This window comes from Malaclemys terrapin, chromosome 8 (genome assembly GCF_027887155.1).
Source record: "Malaclemys terrapin pileata isolate rMalTer1 chromosome 8, rMalTer1.hap1, whole genome shotgun sequence".
Lineage (NCBI taxonomy): Eukaryota > Metazoa > Chordata > Testudines > Emydidae > Malaclemys > Malaclemys terrapin.
In genome coordinates, this window is record NC_071512.1 from 37,633,972 (window position 1) to 37,652,470 (window position 18,499).

The following is an 18,499-nucleotide window of genomic DNA, read 5'->3' on the forward strand; positions in this document are numbered from 1 at the left end:
GCCAGGCCGGACTCTCACTCACCCCGGCCCCGCGCTTCCCCTGCGTCTCCCGGGCCTCCCTCCAGCGCTTGCGGAGGAAGGTGTTTTTTTTTTTTTTTGGCCCCGCCCCCCACCACGCCCCCCCCACGTCACCCCCCCCCACCCCCCCGCGTCCCGATATTTGTCTTTGGTGATCTGGTCACCCTAGATGGAAGTGATTGATGGTGATGATAGTCTGAGGCTATGTCTGCACTACAATCTTATGTTGACTCAAGTTACGTGGATATACAGCTGCTGCAGTTAGTACTTCGCTTGCATGTGTGCATACTTGACTCCTTGTGTTGGTGGTGTGCGTACCCACTGGGTGTGCTTGTGTTGATGCAGTGTGGCACACTAGGGGTAGGCATTCCACTGTGCAACTTGCCACTGTTGGGAAGTTTTGCCAATGTATGATGGGGCCAAAACAAGTCAACTCAGCGGTGACTGGGAGCATGAGGTCAACTTCTCAGTTTGCAAATGTCTCCATCCCATAAAGGTATCTATATCCCATAATTTTTGCACCTTTTTTCAAAATCCTAAAAACCTGAATACCCTCCTCATTGTCCATTGAAGTCTTTAAACCATGATTTGAGGACTTCAATAGCTCAGACATAGGTTAGGGGTTTGATACAGGAGTGGGTGGGTGAGATTCTGTGGCCTGCGTTGTGCAGGAGGTCAGACTAGATGATCATAGTGGTCCCTTCTGTCCTTAAAGTCTATGATTCTATGATCATCTCTGATAGAAGCATGGAGGCTGCACAGCTCTACACTATTGTCATGAGCATTGCAAGCACAGGATGCACAATCCTGTAGTATTTGCAGAGACACAGTAAGAACCAAATGACTGGGGATGATGACTCATTGGAGGACAGATTGCTGTGGAACACAGTGTGAACCAATTCCAGGTTGTTGTTGGCATTCATGGAGCAGCTGCAGATGGAATGCCACTTCTGGGGCCAAGAAACAAGCACTGACTTGTGGGATTGCATCATAATGCAGATTTGGGACATTGAGCAGTGGCAGAACTTTTGGATGTACAAGGCCACATTTCTGGATCTGTGCGCTGAGCTCACCCCAGCCCTCCAGCACATGCACACCAAAGATGCCATGGTCAGTATGCTCCTAGTCTGTGTACTGCAATGGTGCCTGCTGAAGTTCTCACTGAGTGGCATGGGAAAGTGTCCTACCACAGAGAAAGAAACAAGGCAGCCCTCCCTAGAAACTTTGGGCAGAGGATTGCAGAGTATCTCCATGAAAGTTTCATCAAGTTCTCTCAGGAGAGAGAGAGGGACATACCTGTGTAGATAAACTAACTGCTCGACAGGTCCCCCCAATCCTGCCTAACTTTGGATGGGAATGAAAAGCAGATAGCAGCCTTACTTCTCTTGGTTGTACCACTACCCCTTCTAGCACAAGTATATTAATGAAAAGCCAAATGTTGTGTCCTGCTTCTTTGGGGGTGCCATCCTTGTAATTGAAAATTTATCTACACACTTACCCAAGTTTCCTTCACGTGCATCGAGTTCACCTGTGCTCAAATGGCTGGAATGGCTGGACTATGGTGGTGTCAAAAACAGGTCCTGGCTTGCTGTGTAGCTGGATCCCCCTGTTGCCTGTCCCCCATGCCCCTCCTCCTTTTACTTTTCCACAACCTTTTCCTCCTCACTGTACATGACAGAGGCCTGTGACTCAGGCTTCTTGGAGGTATCCACGGTGCTGTGGTGTTGTCTCTGCTGAGTCTGGCATGCAGCTCGTTGTAAAGCAGCAGGCCTGCAACTTGGCACGAGATCGATTGTTGGCCTCCCCAACCTTCTGGTATGCCTGCCACAGCTCCTTGGCTTTCATGTGGCACTGCTGCTGAGCCCTTTCATAGACCTTCTCCTGCATCCCCTGAGCAATCTGCTCATAGATGTCAATGTTTCTATGGCTGGTTCAGAGCTGTGACTGCAGAGCCTTTTCTCCCCATGTCCCAGGTGATCCAATATCTCCTGTCTACTCCAGGCAGGAGTGCGTCTGGTGCATGTTGCTGGCATGGTCAGGTGGGCTGTTGCACTCAACAGTGGAGAGTTTGTAGGTGTGCTCACCAAGCTGGGCAGTCAGGAAACAGAATTTCAAAAATTTGCAGAGCTTTAAAGGGCAGGGGAGAGATTTCGGTCTCCCCAGGCAGTGAAGTTCACAATGGTGATCAAAGCGCTCAGTGTCTGGAATTGTGGGACAGCTGCTGGAGGACTGTTAGGATAGTAAAAGTAAAAAGTAAGTAAAATAGTGTCTACACACGCACTGCATTGACTTAAGTACATCATTCATGGTTCTATGCCATTCAGGGAGGTGCTGTTACTATGTCAGTGTAACAAGGTTTACAAGTATCAGAGGGGTAGCTGTGTTAGTCTGGATCTGTAAAAGCAGCAAAGAGTCCTGTGGCACCTTATAGACTAACAGACGTATTGGAGCATGAGCTTTTGTGGGTGAATACCCACTTCGTCAGATGCATGTAGTGGAAATTTCCAGAGGCAGGGATATATATGCAAGCAAGAGTGAGTCAGGCTAGAGATAACGAGGTTAGTTCAATCAGGGAGGATGAGGCCCTCTTCTAGCAGTTGAGGTGTGAGCACCAAGGGAGGAGAAACTGCTTCTGTAGTTGGCTAGTCATTCACAGTCTTTGTTTAATCCTGAGCTGATGGTGTCAAATTTGCAGATGAACTGAAGCTCAGCAGTTTCTCTTTGAAGTCTGGTCCTGAAGTTTTTTTGCTGCAGGATGGCTACCTTTAAATCTGCTATTGTGTGTCCAGGGAGATTGAAGTGTTCTCCTACAGGTTTTTGTATATTGCCATTCCTAATATCTGATTTGTGTCCATTTATCCTTTTATGTAGGGACTGTCCAGTTTGGCCGATGTACATAGCAGAGGGGCATTGCTGGCATATGATGGCCTATATTACATTGGTGGACATGCAGTGAATGAACCGGTGATGGTGTAGCTGATCTGGTTAGGTCCTGTGATGGTGTCACTTGTGTAGATATGTGGGCAGAGTTGGCATCAAGGTTTGTTGCCTGGATTGGTTCCTGAGTTAGAGTTATTATGGTGTGGTGCGTAGTTACTGGTGAGAATATGTTTCAGGTTGGTGGGTTGTCTGTGGGCGAGGACTGGCCTGCCACCCAAGGCCTGTGAAAGCGAGGGATCGTTGTCCAGGATGGGTTGTAGATCACTGATGATGTGTTGGAGAGGTTTTAGCTGGGGACTGTATGTGATGGCCAGTGGTGTTCTGTTGGTTTCTTTCTTGGGCTTATCTTGCAGGAGGAGGCTTCTGGGTACACATCTGGCTCTGTTGATCTGTTTCCTTATTTCCTCGTGCGGGTATCGTAGTTCTGAGAATGCTTGGTGAAGATTTTGTAGGTGTTGGTCTCTGTCTGAGGGGTTGGAGCAGATGCAGTTGTACCTCAGTGCTTGGCTGTAGACAATGGATCGTGTGGTGTGTCCAGGATGGAAGCTGGAGGCATGAAGGTAGGCTTCATGTGTGGGTTTTCGGTATAGGATGGTGTTAATGTGACCGTCACTTATTTGCACCAGGGTGTCTAGGAAGTGGACCTCCAGTGTAGATTGGTCCAGGCTGAGGTTGATGGTGGGGTGGAAGCTGTTGAAATCGTGGTGGAATTTTTCCAGAGTCTCCTTCCCATGGGTCCAGATGATGAAGATGTCATCAATGTAGCGTAGGTAGAGAAGGGGCATGAGTGGACTAGAGCTGAGGACGTGTTGTTCCAGGTCAGCCATAAACATGTTGGCATATTGTGGGGCCATGCGGGTGCCCATAGTGGTGCCACTGGTCTGGAGGTATATATTGTCATCAAATTTGAAATAGTTGTGTGTGAGGATAAAGTCACAGAGTTCAGCAACCAGTTGTGCTGTGGCATCTTCAGGGATACTGTTCCTGACAGCTTGTATTCCATCTGTGTGTGGGATGTTTGTGTAGAGAGCCTCTACATCCATGGTGGCTAGGATGGTGTTTTCTGGAAGGTCACCAATGCATTGTAGTTTTCTCAGGAAATCAGTGGTGTCACAGAGATAGCTGGAAGTGCTGGTGGCGTAGGGTCTGAGTAGAGAGTCCACATATCCAGACAGTCCTTCAGTGAGAGTGCCAATGCCCAAGATGATGGGGCATCCAGGATTTCCGGGTTTGTGGATCTTGGGTAGTAGATAGAATAATCCCGGTCGGGGCTCCAAGGGTATGTTGATTTGTTCTTGTGTTAGTGTAGGGAGTGTCCTGAGTAGATGGTGCAGTTTCTTAGTGTATTCCTCAGTGGGATCTGAGGGAAGTGGCCTGTAGAATTTGGTATTGGAGAGTTGTCTGGCAGCCTCCTTTTGGTAGTCAGACCTGTTCATGATTACAACAGCACCTCCTTTATCAGCCTCTTTGATTATAATGTCAGGGTGGTTTCTGAGGCTGTGGATGGCATTGCGTTCTGCACGACTGACGTTATGAGGCAAGCGATGTTGTTTTTCCACTATTTCTGCTTGTGCACGTCGGCGGAAGCATTCTATGTATAGGTCCAGACTGTCATTTCGACCCTCAGAAGCAGTCCATGTGGAGTTCTTCTTCTTGTGCTGTTGGTGGGAAGGTATCTGTGTATCAGTGCATTGTTCAGTGTTATCTTGAAAGTATTCTTTGAGTCGGAGACGGCGAAAGTAGGCTTCCAGATTGCCGCAGAACTGTATCATGTTTGTGGGGGTGGCAGGGCAGAACGAGAGTCCCTGAGATAGGACAGACTCTTCTGCCGGGCTGAGTGTGTAGTTGGATAGATTGACGATATTGCTGGGTGGGTTAGGGGTACCACTGTTGTGGCCCCATGTGGCAGGTAGGATTTTAGACAGCTTACAGTCCTTTTTCCTTTGTAGAGAGGTGAAGTGTGTAATGTAGATCTCCTGTCTTATTTTAGTGAAGTCCGTTTGTATGGAAGTCTGGTTATTGTATGGAAGTCTGGTTATTTAAGGTGTTTACAGTGGTGGGAGACCAACTTATGTGTAGACGCATGCACAAATAGGTAGATGTAAGCTGCCTTGCATTGCCATAACTTTGTAGTGTGGACCCCGTCTTAGGGTAGGAGTAGTGAATTTTGATTTGGACATTGGTTTCAATTTGTGTAGATTTTATTCATTAATTTTGTTGAAATTAGAAATCAAGCAAGAAAGAAAGTCCAAAATACACATATAAAGTCTCATAGGTTTCACAAGACTATTGAAAAAGATGGGAAAACTTACCCCTTTTTATAGTTTTAATCAGTGAGGAATGGACAGTGTTGTCCTGGTATCTATCTCGTAAATATTAAGTCAACTTTCATAGTTAATACCTCACAGAACTATGATGCTGGTTAAAGATGGGAATGAATTTCTGACATCTCCATTTACTAACAAATATTTTTCCCATGATAAATATGTGAGATTATGAAACCAGTAGAGGAGCTGTTGGAGTGAAATTTGCAGAAAAATATTTTTTTTAATTGTGGCTTCAAATTAAGTTTAACAGTTGATTTACTTATATACCTGACTGTGGGGTAAGAAAATGTAAATATTATTATATGAATATTATACAAATTTACACAGTAAACAATCAGTTGTCAGTCGTTCCCAAAACGATAATAATCTATTTTACTGCCTAATGCATTGTTGTAAAATAAGTAAAAATTCAGTAAAGAAATTTTGTTAGCAGAGTAGCGAAAGATGAAGTAAAGTCCTGATTAAGTAGAAAAGACATATATGGGGGAAAATCTTCGCTGTTGTATTTACACATTCTGTCACAAGGTGTCGCTGATGTCTAAAGAGACTTTTCAACAGGAAAGAAACACACAGCTCCTCCTACAGAAGACTTGAAAACCCTGCCTGTCAACGCCTCAGGAGGGCTCCCGGATGTGAGAGGGTTGGATTAAATAAACTGTTTTCAAAGGTACTTCATCCTCCTCATTAACTGGACTCTGCGGTTCGCTCAGTTAAAAAACTGATTTATAACCCTGCACCCCATGCCCGCAATGGCTCTTCTCCGGCGAGACGCCCTGGTAACCAGGCAGCTGCTGCGGTTGGTTCTGTTACACACGGCCTGGGAGGTGGGCAGCGGCCAGGTCCGTTATTCCGTGCCGGAGGAATCCAAACACGGCACCTTTGTGGGCCGCCTGGCCCAGGACCTGGGGCTGGAGGTGGCGGAGCTGGTGTCTCGGATGTTCCGGATGGTCTCCAACGGCAGGAGAGACTATTTTGAGGTAAATTTGCAGAACGGCGTTTTGTTTGTTAATTCGCGAATAGACAGGGAAGAGCTGTGCGGCCAGAGCCCCCTGTGCGCCATTGACCTGGAGGTGATAGTGGACAAACCCCTGAGGATATTTCACGTGGAAGTGGAGATACAGGATATAAACGACAATGCTCCTGTTTTCTCGGTAAATGAACAAAACCTGAGTATAGCAGAATCACTAACTCTTCCAGGTTCGCGTTTCCCACTAGAGGGCGCGTCTGACGCAGATATTGGTACAAACTCTCTGCTAACCTATAAACTCAGCCCAAGTGAACATTTCATTGTAGAGGAGAAAACGAAGGAGAAAAGTAAATCTTTAGTGCTTGTGTTAAAGAAACCTCTTGATAGGGAGGAAATCCCTGCGCATCATTTATTACTCACGGCTATTGATGGGGGCAAACCGGAGCTCACCGGCACAGTTCAGCTGGTGATCACTGTGCTGGATGCCAATGATAACGCGCCTGTATTTAACCAATCCGTTTATCAAATCAAATTATTGGAAAATGCACCTAACGGGACTTTAGTCATAAAACTCAACGCCACTGACATGGATGAGGGCATTAATAAGAATATTTCCTATTCGTTTACCAACCAAATTTCTCCAAACATAAGAAAGGTTTTCAGGATAGAACAAAATATTGGAGAAATCAGGGTTAAAGGAAATATAGATTTTGAAGATATTAATCTGTTTGAAATTCAAGTTGAGGCAAAGGATAAGGGGAATCCCCCGTTAGTGGGACACTGCAAAGTTTTGATAGACGTTTTAGACGCGAACGATAACGCCCCTGAGCTGGCCGTGACTTCCCTTTCTCTGCTGGTGCCGGAGGACGCTCCCCTGGGGACAGTGGTGGCTCTTATTAGCGTCTCTGACCGGGACTCGGGAGACAACGGCAAAGTCACCTGCTCCATCCCCCCGAACCTGCCCTTTCGGCTCGTCTCCACCTTTAAGAATTATCACTCGCTGGTGCTGGCGGAGGCCGTGGATCGGGAGCGAGTGTCTGAATATAAGATCCTGGTGACAGCCAGAGACGAAGGGGCCCCGTCTCTCTCGGCCAGCAGCAGCATTTTGGTGCCGATCGCGGATGTGAACGATAACGCCCCTGCTTTCCCTCAGCCAGTCTACAGGGTGTTTGTGAAGGAAAACAACCCGCCCGGGACCCATCTCTTCACCGTGTCGGCCTCGGACCCGGACCTGAGGGAAAACGCCTTTGTGAGCTACTGGGTGCTGGAGCGAAGTGTGGGAGAGCAGCCCTTGTCCAGCTACATCTCGGTGCACTCGGAGAGCGGGCACATCTATGCCCTGCAGCCCTTTGATTACGAGGAGCTGCAAGTGCTGCAATTCCACGTGAGCGCGAGGGACGCCGGGTTCCCGTCGTTGTGCGGGAATGTGACTGTGCAGCTCTTTGTCCTGGATGAAAATGACAACGCGCCCGCAGTGTCCCCGGCTGGCTCCGGCCGCGGCTCGCCAGGGCCCGAGCTAGTTCCGCTGTCGGCCGGCGCAGGGCACGTGGTGGGCAAGATCCGAGCGGTGGATGCGGATTCCGGCTACAACGCGTGGCTTCGCTACGAAGTGCAGGAGCCCAGGGTTGCGGGGCCTTTCCGGGTGGGTGTGTACAGCGGGGAGATCAGCACCACGCGGGCCTTGGAGGAAGCGGACGGCCCCAGCCAGAGACTCGTGATCCTGGTGAAGGACCATGGGGAACCGGCGCTGTCAGCCACAGCCACTGTCAGCCTGTCCCTGGTGGAGAGTCCCCAGGCTGTGAAATGGGACTCGAGGCAAAGGGGCGGGAGCGAAGGGCCCTTGGTTGATATGAACGTGTCTTTAATGATCGCCATTTGCTCGGTGTCCGGGCTGTTTGTGCTGGTGATTGTCGTGTACGTTGGCCTGAGATGCCACCCGGGTCCGGAAGCGATGTGCGGGCCTGGGAAAGCCACCGTGGTGTGCTCGAGCGAAGTGGGGAGTTGGTCCTATTCCCAGCGCCAGAGCCGGAACTTGTGTGTAGGGGAAGGCACCACTAAGAATGACCTCATGGTTTTCAGCCCCAATTTTCCTAACTCCGCAGAGAACAAGGAGAAGGAGACGCCCAATCTATGCGGCACGGTTGGTTAAATAATATTTCCCGCCACAATACATTGTTTCCAGTGTCTCACTGAAGATTATTTTAAAGTAGTTAGTAGCGATTCTCTAATTAATTTATATTTTTGTAAAACGCATGTTTGAATGACGAATAATGAATCTTTTTAGCGATCCAACTTTCTGTTTGTTGCTTTTGGGTGGGTACTTCGGATACAGTTTTTTAAACGTAAGTGTTTTTAGTTGCATTCGAATGAAATTCGAAATATGTCAGTTAGAATGGATAAAAGTCAAAGGATATAATATTATGCATGTAAATTTGCAATTGTATTGGCTCTTGTTTGCTCTTTTTTTAGTAGCACTACCTGCGCTGTTAATTCCATGAGAACACTATATTTTTTAAGAAGAAGAAATAAATAGCCATGATCTGGTGGTAGCATCCGTGTTCTTTGCCTGGGGAGTATTCCTCCAAGAATTACTTCCTTATATTTTTTTGTTATTAGAGATGGCTCTTTATATGCTTCTTGACTGATAGTTTCCATTGATGATGACGACACCGTAAAGAACAATACTTTGGAATGGTTTAATACGTTCCACCTGAAGAAGCCAAAACATGTTAAAGCATTAGGATGAGTTAAAATGTAATGCTTTATTCCCGCTTTATCCCCACTGAAAACCTATTATAATTGAATCTTAAACCTTCAAAATTGGGTTGAAGTGGGACATGACTGGTGAACAGTCTGCGTGCTGGCTCTGAATTACTCCTCACCGTGCCACTGCAACTTATATGCAATTATCCCCTTCCTTCTGTGGGGAAACTGAGACCCAGAGCAGTGAAGTGACTTGTCCACAGTTACAGAAGGTTTGCAACAGATATAGAAACACAGTGTAGAATTCATGGTTGCCAGTCTTGCTTCTTGCCTAGAAAATCATCTTTGCTTTCCTTGGATCTCCTCCGAAATTTGGTGATTCCATTTGTCCTTTATCATTTTCTCTCCTGCTTATTACATGTTATTTGTTCTCTTTTAAATGCAGTTGAGAAGTGTTTTACAAAGTTTTTTGAGTTTTTTTGCTATTCTTTCCTAGACCATCAACCTAAAGCACGTTAGTATGAAATCTCTTACAAGAGTCCAGAGAATCTAGGGAAGTACCCAAATGAATGTAATTATATACCCATATTTTAAAATTTTCTGTTTCTAAAGTATTCTTTATGGCTTTCAGGATAAACCAATAGAAACATCTTAGTGAGGAATACCTGGGTGTACCTATTACCAGAAATGTATATGCTTTTAATATTGATTAATCGCAGTTAACTCATGCGATTAACTAAAAAAAAAAATTAATCGCACTGTTAAACAACAGAATACCAATTGAAATTTGTTAAATATTTTGGATGTTTTTCTACATTTTCATTGTATTGTATTCTGTGTTGTAATTTAAATCAAAGTGTATATTATTTTTTATTACAAATGTTTGCACTGTAAAAATGATAACCAAAACAAATAGTATTTTTCAGTTCACCTCATACAAATACTGAAGTGCAATCTTTGTTGTGAAAGTGCAATTTACAAATATAGATTTTTTTGTTACATAACTGCACTGAAAAACAAAACAATGTAAAACTTCAGAGCCTACAAATCCACTTAGTCCTACTTCTTGTTCAGCCAATCGTTAAGACAAAAAAGCTTGTTTACATTTACAGGAAACAATGCTGCCCTCTTCTTATTTATAATGTCACCAGAAAGTGAGAACAGGCATTTGCATGGCATTTTTGTAGCTGGCATTGCAAGGTATTTTACGTGTCAGATGTGCTAAACATTCATATTCCCCTTTATGCTTCAGCCACCATTCCAGAGGACATGCTTCCATGCTGATGACGCCCATTAAAAAAATAATGCATTAATTAAATTTGTGACTGAACTCCTTGGGGGAGAATTGTATGTCCCCTGCTCTGTTTTACCTGCATTCTGCCATACATTTCATGGTATAGCAGTCTTGGATGATGACCCAGCACATGTAGTTCATTTTAAGAACACTTTCACTGCAGATTTGACAAAACTCAAAGAAGGTACCACTGTGAGATTTCTCAAGATAGCTACAGCACTCCACCCAAGGTTTAAGAATCTGAAGTGCCTTCCAAAATCTGAGAGGGCTGAGGTGTGGAGCATGCTTTCAAAAGTCTTAAAAGAGCAACACTCTGATGTGGAAACTACAGAACCTGAACCACCAAAAAAGAAAATCAACCTTCTGCGGGTGGCATCTCAGGCCAACGTACACGACAATCACCAGCACAAACAGCCCGGACACCGAGCAAATGAACATGCATTGGTCTGCACTGCTTTGGATTGTTATCAAGCAGAACCCATTATCAGCATGGACGCATGTCTTCCGGAATGGTGGTTGAAGGTGGAGACGTGAATCTTTAGTGCATCTGGCATGTAAATATCTTGCGACGCCAGCTACAACAGTGGCATGCAAATGACTGGTCTCACTTTCAGGTGACATTGTAAACAAGAAGAGAGTAGCATTATTCCCTGAAAATGTAAACAAACTTGTTTGTCTGAGTGATTGGCTGAACAAGAAGTAGGACTGAGTGGACTTGCAGGCTCTAAAATTTTACATTGTTTTACTTTTGAATGCAGTTTTTTTTACATAATTCTAAATTTGTAGGTTTAACTTTCATGATAAAGAGATTACACTACAGTACTTGTATTAGGTGAATTGAAAAATACTATTTCTTTTGCTTTTTTTTACAGTGCAATTATTTGTAATAAAAAAAATAAAGTGAGCCCTGTACACTTTGTATTCTGTGTTTTAATTGAAATCAATATATTTGAAAATGTAGAAAACACTCAAAATATTTAAATAAATTGTATTCTATTATTATTTAACAGTGCAATTGATTTTTAAAATCTCTTGACAGCCCTATTTTATGTTATTTATTACAGATTTTATAATAGATCAATTTTTTGTTTACCACTATGTTATCAGCTTGTAAATTGATTTTATTACTTGGAAGTTCTCCTTTTCCTGATAATGCACAAGTAAATAACTGAATGAGTGTGTATCTTTGAGAATCTTACAAAATACTGTTCATTATGATTAACTGCTTCTTTTGGATTTTATTTAAAAATTAACAATGGTTATTTAGATTTGTGATGCATTATAACCCATGTAAGTACTTCCTTTTTATGAGTCATTTCCAGTTTTTGGTTTTCAGATTCCATTTCGGTTTCTTTTTCAATAGTAATGGATTCTGGAACATGGAAAATAATGCAGTGGTTTTACAACCTTTAAAAAAGAATTACGGTAACTTATTTTTATACCTCCATTTCCACAGAAAGTCAACAAGTAACTACTAAGAGTGAGAGATCCTGTGCTCAGAGAACTAAGAATTGTTTTAGGAAGAAATAGTTATAGAATGTATCCCATTTTCCCTAGTAAATGGAACAGAATTACAAAGAGGAAAACATACTACATTAGAAAATAAATAAAAAATAGTAAAGAGAACATCTTAATATATTTATCCTGTTATTTTTTCCCTTTGGATGCAGGGAACATTTTTTGGGTGGTGTGTAGCTAGCCAGCTGTGACTTCGACCATTTTTGCGATACACAATCTGACTGATTTAATTTGTGCCGTTAGTAAGCATAGTATACATTGGAAGATAATCCTGTATTTGTGATAACTTTATTGGCATGTGACTGAAAGAACCGAAAAAAAATTACTGACATAGTGACTATATATACCCTAACTATCCACCAGGAGGCGACAGACAGCTGTACAAACTTCTTCCATTGGGGGAGAGGAGTTATCAGTCTTCTCGGGTGTTCTCCTGCTAGGAAGAGGAGTTGATCAGCTGGCCTGTCTTTCCTGTCACCAAGAGTGGATGAAAGTTGGTGCCAATACCTTCAACATGGGGAAGCCGTTCTAATGTGCTGAATTATTTGAGCATTAAATGGGTCTGTTCCCGCCTTCTTTGTACATCCCAAGCCTCTAATAGACAAATGTAAAGCAAAACAAATCGCACATACACATTATAGTGCATACAAAAATGCAAAAGGGAAAGAAAGAGATAGTCACTGTCTCAAATAATATCAATTTTTAAAAATGGTGTCATATAAAATAGGTGTATATATCGCCTTAGCCTCTGGTTCTAGTAACATAGCCCAAGACCAAAACTATTTTTCAGATTGTGCTATATTTTACCACTATTTTACTGATATTGCCTAAAATTATTATATATATATACAGCGAAGTATTTACAAACACCTGTAGTTAAGTTGCCTAAACATTTGCGTTCTCAATGGCCTTTTCCAGTTGCTTATAACCTGCTCAAACTTTTACCTTTTTAGTTTAAATTGCAGGTTTAGTCAAAGTAGAGAGCAGCTTTTGAGAGATGGTTACAACGGATTGTTTTTACGTAAAAACAGAATAAAATGTATTATTTTCCTTAAATATGTAACATTTCTGAAAACAGCTCTAGTGCCTAAATAAGTGGTCTGTAAAAACTTTAAATTTAAAGGGGAGCATATATGCTTTTCAGTGATCTGTTGAAATGGTTTGAGATTTGCTGACTTTAAAAAGGGTTGGGAAACATACTTTGACCGTATGCACTGGTTGCTGTTTTCTTTCTAATGATCTCCCGATGTTCCGTTCGCATTGTGTAAATGTGTGCATGTAACTGATCCATTCTATTTTAGTATCCGGTATCACTTATGTTCTACTGGCTCCCTACTTGCATGTGTAAGAAAGTTAAGAATAGGGTTACCATACGTCCGGTTTTTCCCGGACATGTCCGGCTTTTCAGCAATCAAACCCCCGTCCGGGGGGAATTGCTGAAAAGCCACACATGTCCGGGAAAATGGCCGGCACTTCCTCTCCCTCTGGGGCTCTGCTCCACTCCTCCTCCCTCAGATTTACAGAGCCAAGCTGCCCAAGCCAGCGCTACTGGCTTCGGGCAGCCCCCCACTGCCTCCGGACCCCGAGCCCCCAGCCAGGCACTTCTCCTACCCGGCTCCAGCTGAGCTGCTCCCGTGGTGCAAGGTCCGGAGGCAGGGGGGGGGCTGCCCGAAGCCGGTAACGCTGGCTTCTGCAGCTCTGCTCTGTAAGTCTGAGTGGGAGGAGCCGAGCAGCTCGGCTGGAGCCGGGGAAGGGACGTGCCCAGCCAGCTCTGGGTCCTGAGGCAGGGGAGGGCTGCCAGAAGCCAGCAGCTCAGCTCTTACAGTCTGAGCTGGGAGGAGCAGCTCAGCTGGAGCCCAGGTAGGAGAAGTGCCTGAAGCCGGTAGCACTAGGGCAGCTTGGCTCTTAAACAGAGCCGAAGAGTCAGGGAGCAGCAGCAGTCGCCAGAGCCTGCTCTAAGGTAAGCCAGGGATGCCAGCAAAGCTGGGAGTACCATGCGCCGCTGATTGCACAGGTGGGGGGCAGCGCTGGGGGAGCTGCTCCGGGGAGTCGCCAAAAAGCACTGACTGTGGTGGGGGAGGAGGGGAGGGCAGTGTGAAAAAGGCAGGAGTGTGCAGAGGGATCAGAGCTCTGGCTGCGATGGGCATCGGGCTGCCTTGCCTGCAAGTGGATCAGAGCTCCTGGGGCCTGGGGTGTGCTGTATGGCACTCAGCTCCCCATTTGTGATGAGACACAGCAGTGTGGTGGATCACTGCGAAATACCTGCCCAATCAGAGCTGTGGGGGCAGGAGTTGCAGGGGCTGGCTCCGACAGCTCCCATTGGAGCTTTTCCCAGCCAATGGGAGCCACTGAGCTTTGCTTGTGGCGGGCCCAGCACGTGGAGACCCTGGCTGCCCCTGGTCCTAGGAGCAAACACAATGCCAAAATGAAAGTGTAAATTCACTGCAGAACTAAAGACGAAGTTCCCATGTTTTCAAAGTGGTAGAGATGAATGGGAAGCTGAGTGCATGGTATGTAGACCTGGTACTTACATCTCTGTGAAAAATAAAGGTGCTAATGATTTACAAACTCATGTGGACTCAGACAAGCACAAAAAAGCAGTTCAAGGAGAGAGCTCATCAACAAAATTGACAGATTATTTTGTAAAACCAGGCAGCGAATCAGAGGATGCTGTTACTGCAGCAGAGGGTGCGTTTGCATTTCACACTGTTAAGCATCATAATAGCTTTAAGTCAATGGATTGCACATCTGTCTTGTTGAAGAAGACATTCCCTGATTCTGAAGTGGCACGGAAATTTTCAAGTGCTAGAACCAAGACAGAAGCAATTGTTATCTCTGTGCTTGCACCACATTCTGTTGATGTTGTTCTGAAAACATTTGAAGAAAATGACATAGCTTACTGTGGAGTAGCTACAGATGGAAGCAATCACGGTTCAGTGAAAATATTTCCAGTAATTATTCAGTATTTCAACTGGAAGAATGGCGGTTTGCAGTCAAGTTTGATTGAGGTCCAGAACACACCTAATGAGACTGCCGACACAATTGCTCATTACGTAAAAGAAACGCTTGAAAAAAATGGTTTGTTCGAGAAGTGTATTGCATTTACAGGTGACAACTGCAATACAATGTTTGGAGGACTCCGGCGTGATGAAGATGGAAAGAACGTGTTTGCAAACTTAAAGAAGTTGTTGCAGAAGAGAACATTAATTGGTGTGGGTTGCTCAGCACACATTTTGAACAACTGTGTTCACCATGCAGCAGAAAGAATGAACATTGACATTGAGAACATTATTTTTAAAATTTACCAGTACTTTCATATCTACACTGTCCGAACTGAGCGACTGAAGGAGTACTGTGAGTTTGTTGATGTTGAATACAGAAAGCTGCTTTCTCATAGCAAGACACGATGGCTGTCATTATTTCCGGGCATTACAAGGCTGATACAGATGTTTCCAGCCTTGAAGTCATTCTTTCTGTCACAGGACAAACCACCCATAGTGCTTAAGACATTTTTTGAGTATGAATTAAGTGAGATTTACCTCTGGCACATGCATTCACTCATGAGTGTATTCCAAATTTACATCCAAGAAATTGAAAGGGAAAGCAATTCTGTTGTGGAAGTGCTGAACAGTTTGAACTCGGTTCAGACTATCCTTCTTGAACGCAAGACTCACAACTTTATGTCCCTGAAAGTTAAGGGACTACTGGCACAAAAGCGCATGGAAGGAATTGATGAAGAGTGTGACAAATTCTGTGCTGAAGTGAATAATATGTACAGCAGATGCTTAGAATATTTGGAGATGTGGCTTAGACCCCTTGAAGACTTCTCTTGTTTCAGGTGGATTACCCTGAGTGAGACACCGAATTGGAGTGATGTGGAACCTTGTATCAAGTACCTGACTGATAAGGGGATGCAAATTGATGACGTGAAGTGTTTTGATCAGTTCAGCAACCTGAAGAAGTTTACAGAAAGTTGCAACAGTGATGAAGAGTTCAGTAATTTGCTAGCACACCAGAAGTGGACCAAATATTTTGAGAAATCCAAAAACATTGAGTGTCATTCAGAACTGTTAAAGATTGCACAGTTTTTCTTTGCTATTCCTTCTCACAATGCAAATGTAGAGCGAATTTTTTTACTGATGCAAAGCCAGTGGACAAAGGAAAGGACCAACTTGAATGTTGAGTCGTTGAAAGGAATTCTACTTGTACAGTACAACTTCAGACAAACTTCTTGTAAAGACTTTCATGCCTTCTTAAAGAGCAATCAACCACTGCTGAGAAAAATGCGATCTGCAGAGAAGTATGCGTGGGCACATGAGGAGAAAGAAAACTGAAGAACTGGTGAAAGGAAAGGACTCACTACATATAAAGAATTATGTTTTAGAATTAAAGAATTAAATAGCTCAAAATGTCCGGGATTTTACCCGGCAGGGAGGAGAACTGGGTGCTCCAAGGCATCTGGGGAGCTGGGAAACAGAACAGTGTGAGCTACGTGTCCTGACCGCTCCCAAAAACTGAGCGCTGGGGCAGATCCTCCACTGAGCAGCTTCATTAAAGTCATGGGAGTCTATACTAGTGGAGTGCCTGACTTTAGAATTGGTGCAGTTGTTTCGTGTGGCTGGGAGGGAGGAGGGGGAATGTGGGGTGCTCAGGGGAAGGGGCAGAGACTTTGGGGAAGGGGTTGGAATGGGGGCAGGGAAGGGGCGGAGTTGGGCGGGGCCGGGGAAAGGGGTGGAGCGGGGGAGAGGAAGGGGCGGAGTTGGGGCGGGGCTGGGGCCCCGTGGAGTGTCCTCTTTTTTCAATGTTCAAATATGGTAACCCTATAAGTTAAGAAGAATTTAACATTTAATATGCAAGTGTTTATGTAATGTGGTCTGCGAAAATGTGTGCCGATAAAGATCGGGCTGTAAAGGAGCCCTACATATTCCCACGTGAAATCTGAAGCTATGTATGTAATGGGGGTATAGCCATACCCCATTATGTATGTTCTGTTAATCTATGTATTGTGTGAGGCAGGACTCCAGATAAGCCCTAGTTTTAGAGGGTGCACATATTGTACAGGCCAAGGCATTTCATTTCTGCCTAAAAATAGAATGGAAGTTATTTGTTTTTGTCAATTTTATTTTTGAAAAACGTAGGAAATTCCATTAAAAACAATGTTGAAGAACACTAAGATTGCAAAAGGAAGCACTCAAAAGTCGGGAAATGCCAACATTCAGGTTTCTAACACATCGATAACTGTGCTCATTTATGCATATTCATTAAAATGCAGTTTTTAATTAAATAATTAGATTGGTTTCTTCTCCAGTTTAAAAGGTTGTGAAGTTGAATGAGGAAGAAGTCCAGAAAAAATCGGCTTCACTCTGTGTAGAATAATAATCTGCAGGTAAGGCAGAGAGTAACTGGCAAAATAATAAGAATAAACATAAATATTAAACAGCTCCCATATTTACTGAATGCCATGTATCCTCTGCACTGATGTAAATACACATTTAGGCACTTGTGGAAAACCAGCACAAGGGCAATGCACAATTTAAGTAATTTAAGCCTTCAAAATAAAACTATGCTTCTATACACAGAATTTCACCTTGAATGAGTTAGTTAAAGAAACCAACCAACCAACCAACCAATCAACTAGCGATGTAATAAAATAATAATAACCGAATCTACATGAATATTCACAAGGGAGAAGAATTTGGTATTTCCTGAGTTTTGAATGCTTTCCTTCAAAAACCTCCATGTTCTTTCAATATTTTGCGGTCTGTCCGAGTCGGAGATAACGGTAGGTATGTATCTCTGTAAGATAAATATAAGATATAGAGATATTAAGATGTAGACGCGTGTGTGTCAGTGGAAGTGCATTGGACTGTAGTGCAGGATCAAGTGATGAAATCTTTAAAGATCTGAAAGGGAAAAGATTAAAACATCTTTCTATAGGTAAGGAACCCCAGACTTCTTTTGAAAACAACAAGGAGTCTGGTAGCACCTTAAAGACTAACAGATAAAAGACTAAAAGACTTCTTTTGGTGGTTCAGCTATAGAGGCAAAATTAGAAAATTTCTGTCTGTTGCCAAATATTATCTCCTATCATGAGCACGGAACGACATAACTTCGAAGGCATATCTTCTGTGATAGCTCGGCGGGCGGAGGGAAAGGGGGAGGAAGAGAAGATGAAAAAACCGTATGCTTGAACTCTCTGGATTAAAGAAGACGTAGTTTGGAAGATATAAACTACAGAAGGGTCTGAGACACAAGATGTCGCTGTCGGCTAAAAAGACACTTAAACAGGAGAAAACATACAGCTCCTCCTTCAGAAGCTCTGAAAATCCTGCCTTTCAGCGCATCAGGCAGACTCCCGGATGTAATAACTGCATGTAATTAAACGGTTTTCAAACCTGCAACGCATCCTCTTCATTCCCTGGATTCTGCGCGTTCGCTCAGTGAAAACACTGATTTCTAAGTAGTCCGCAATGGCTCTTCTCCGGCGAGACGCCCTGGTAACCAGGCAGCTGCTGCGGTTGGTTCTGTTACACACGGCCTGGGAGGTGGGCAGCGGCCAAGTCCGTTATTCCGTGCCGGAGGAATCCAAACACGGCACCTTTGTGGGCCGCCTGGCCCAGGACCTGGGGCTGGAGGTGGCGGAGCTGGTGCCTCGGATGTTCCGGATGGTCTCCAACGGCAGGAGAGACTATTTTGAGGTAAATTTGCAGAACGGCGTTTTGTTTGTTAATT

At 44.2% G+C, this 18,499-nt stretch overlaps 1 protein-coding gene across 7 annotated transcripts in view; it reads left to right on the top strand.

Moving 5' to 3' along the window:
- Nucleotides 1-18,499, top strand: part of LOC128841801 (protocadherin alpha-C2-like) — a 323,141-nt gene that overhangs the window by 102,724 nt on the left and 201,918 nt on the right. Inside the window, exon 1 of one of the 7 annotated variants that reach the window (XM_054037231.1) lies at nt 5,949-8,392. The exons of the other annotated variants lie outside the window; for them this stretch is intronic. Within the exon in view, the coding sequence (XP_053893206.1) occupies nt 6,026-8,392 (2,367 nt within the window). The 5' untranslated portion in view covers nt 5,949-6,025. Of the gene's footprint in view, nt 1-5,948; nt 8,393-18,499 lie in introns of those variants that run through there. 7 annotated transcript variants of the gene reach the window in all.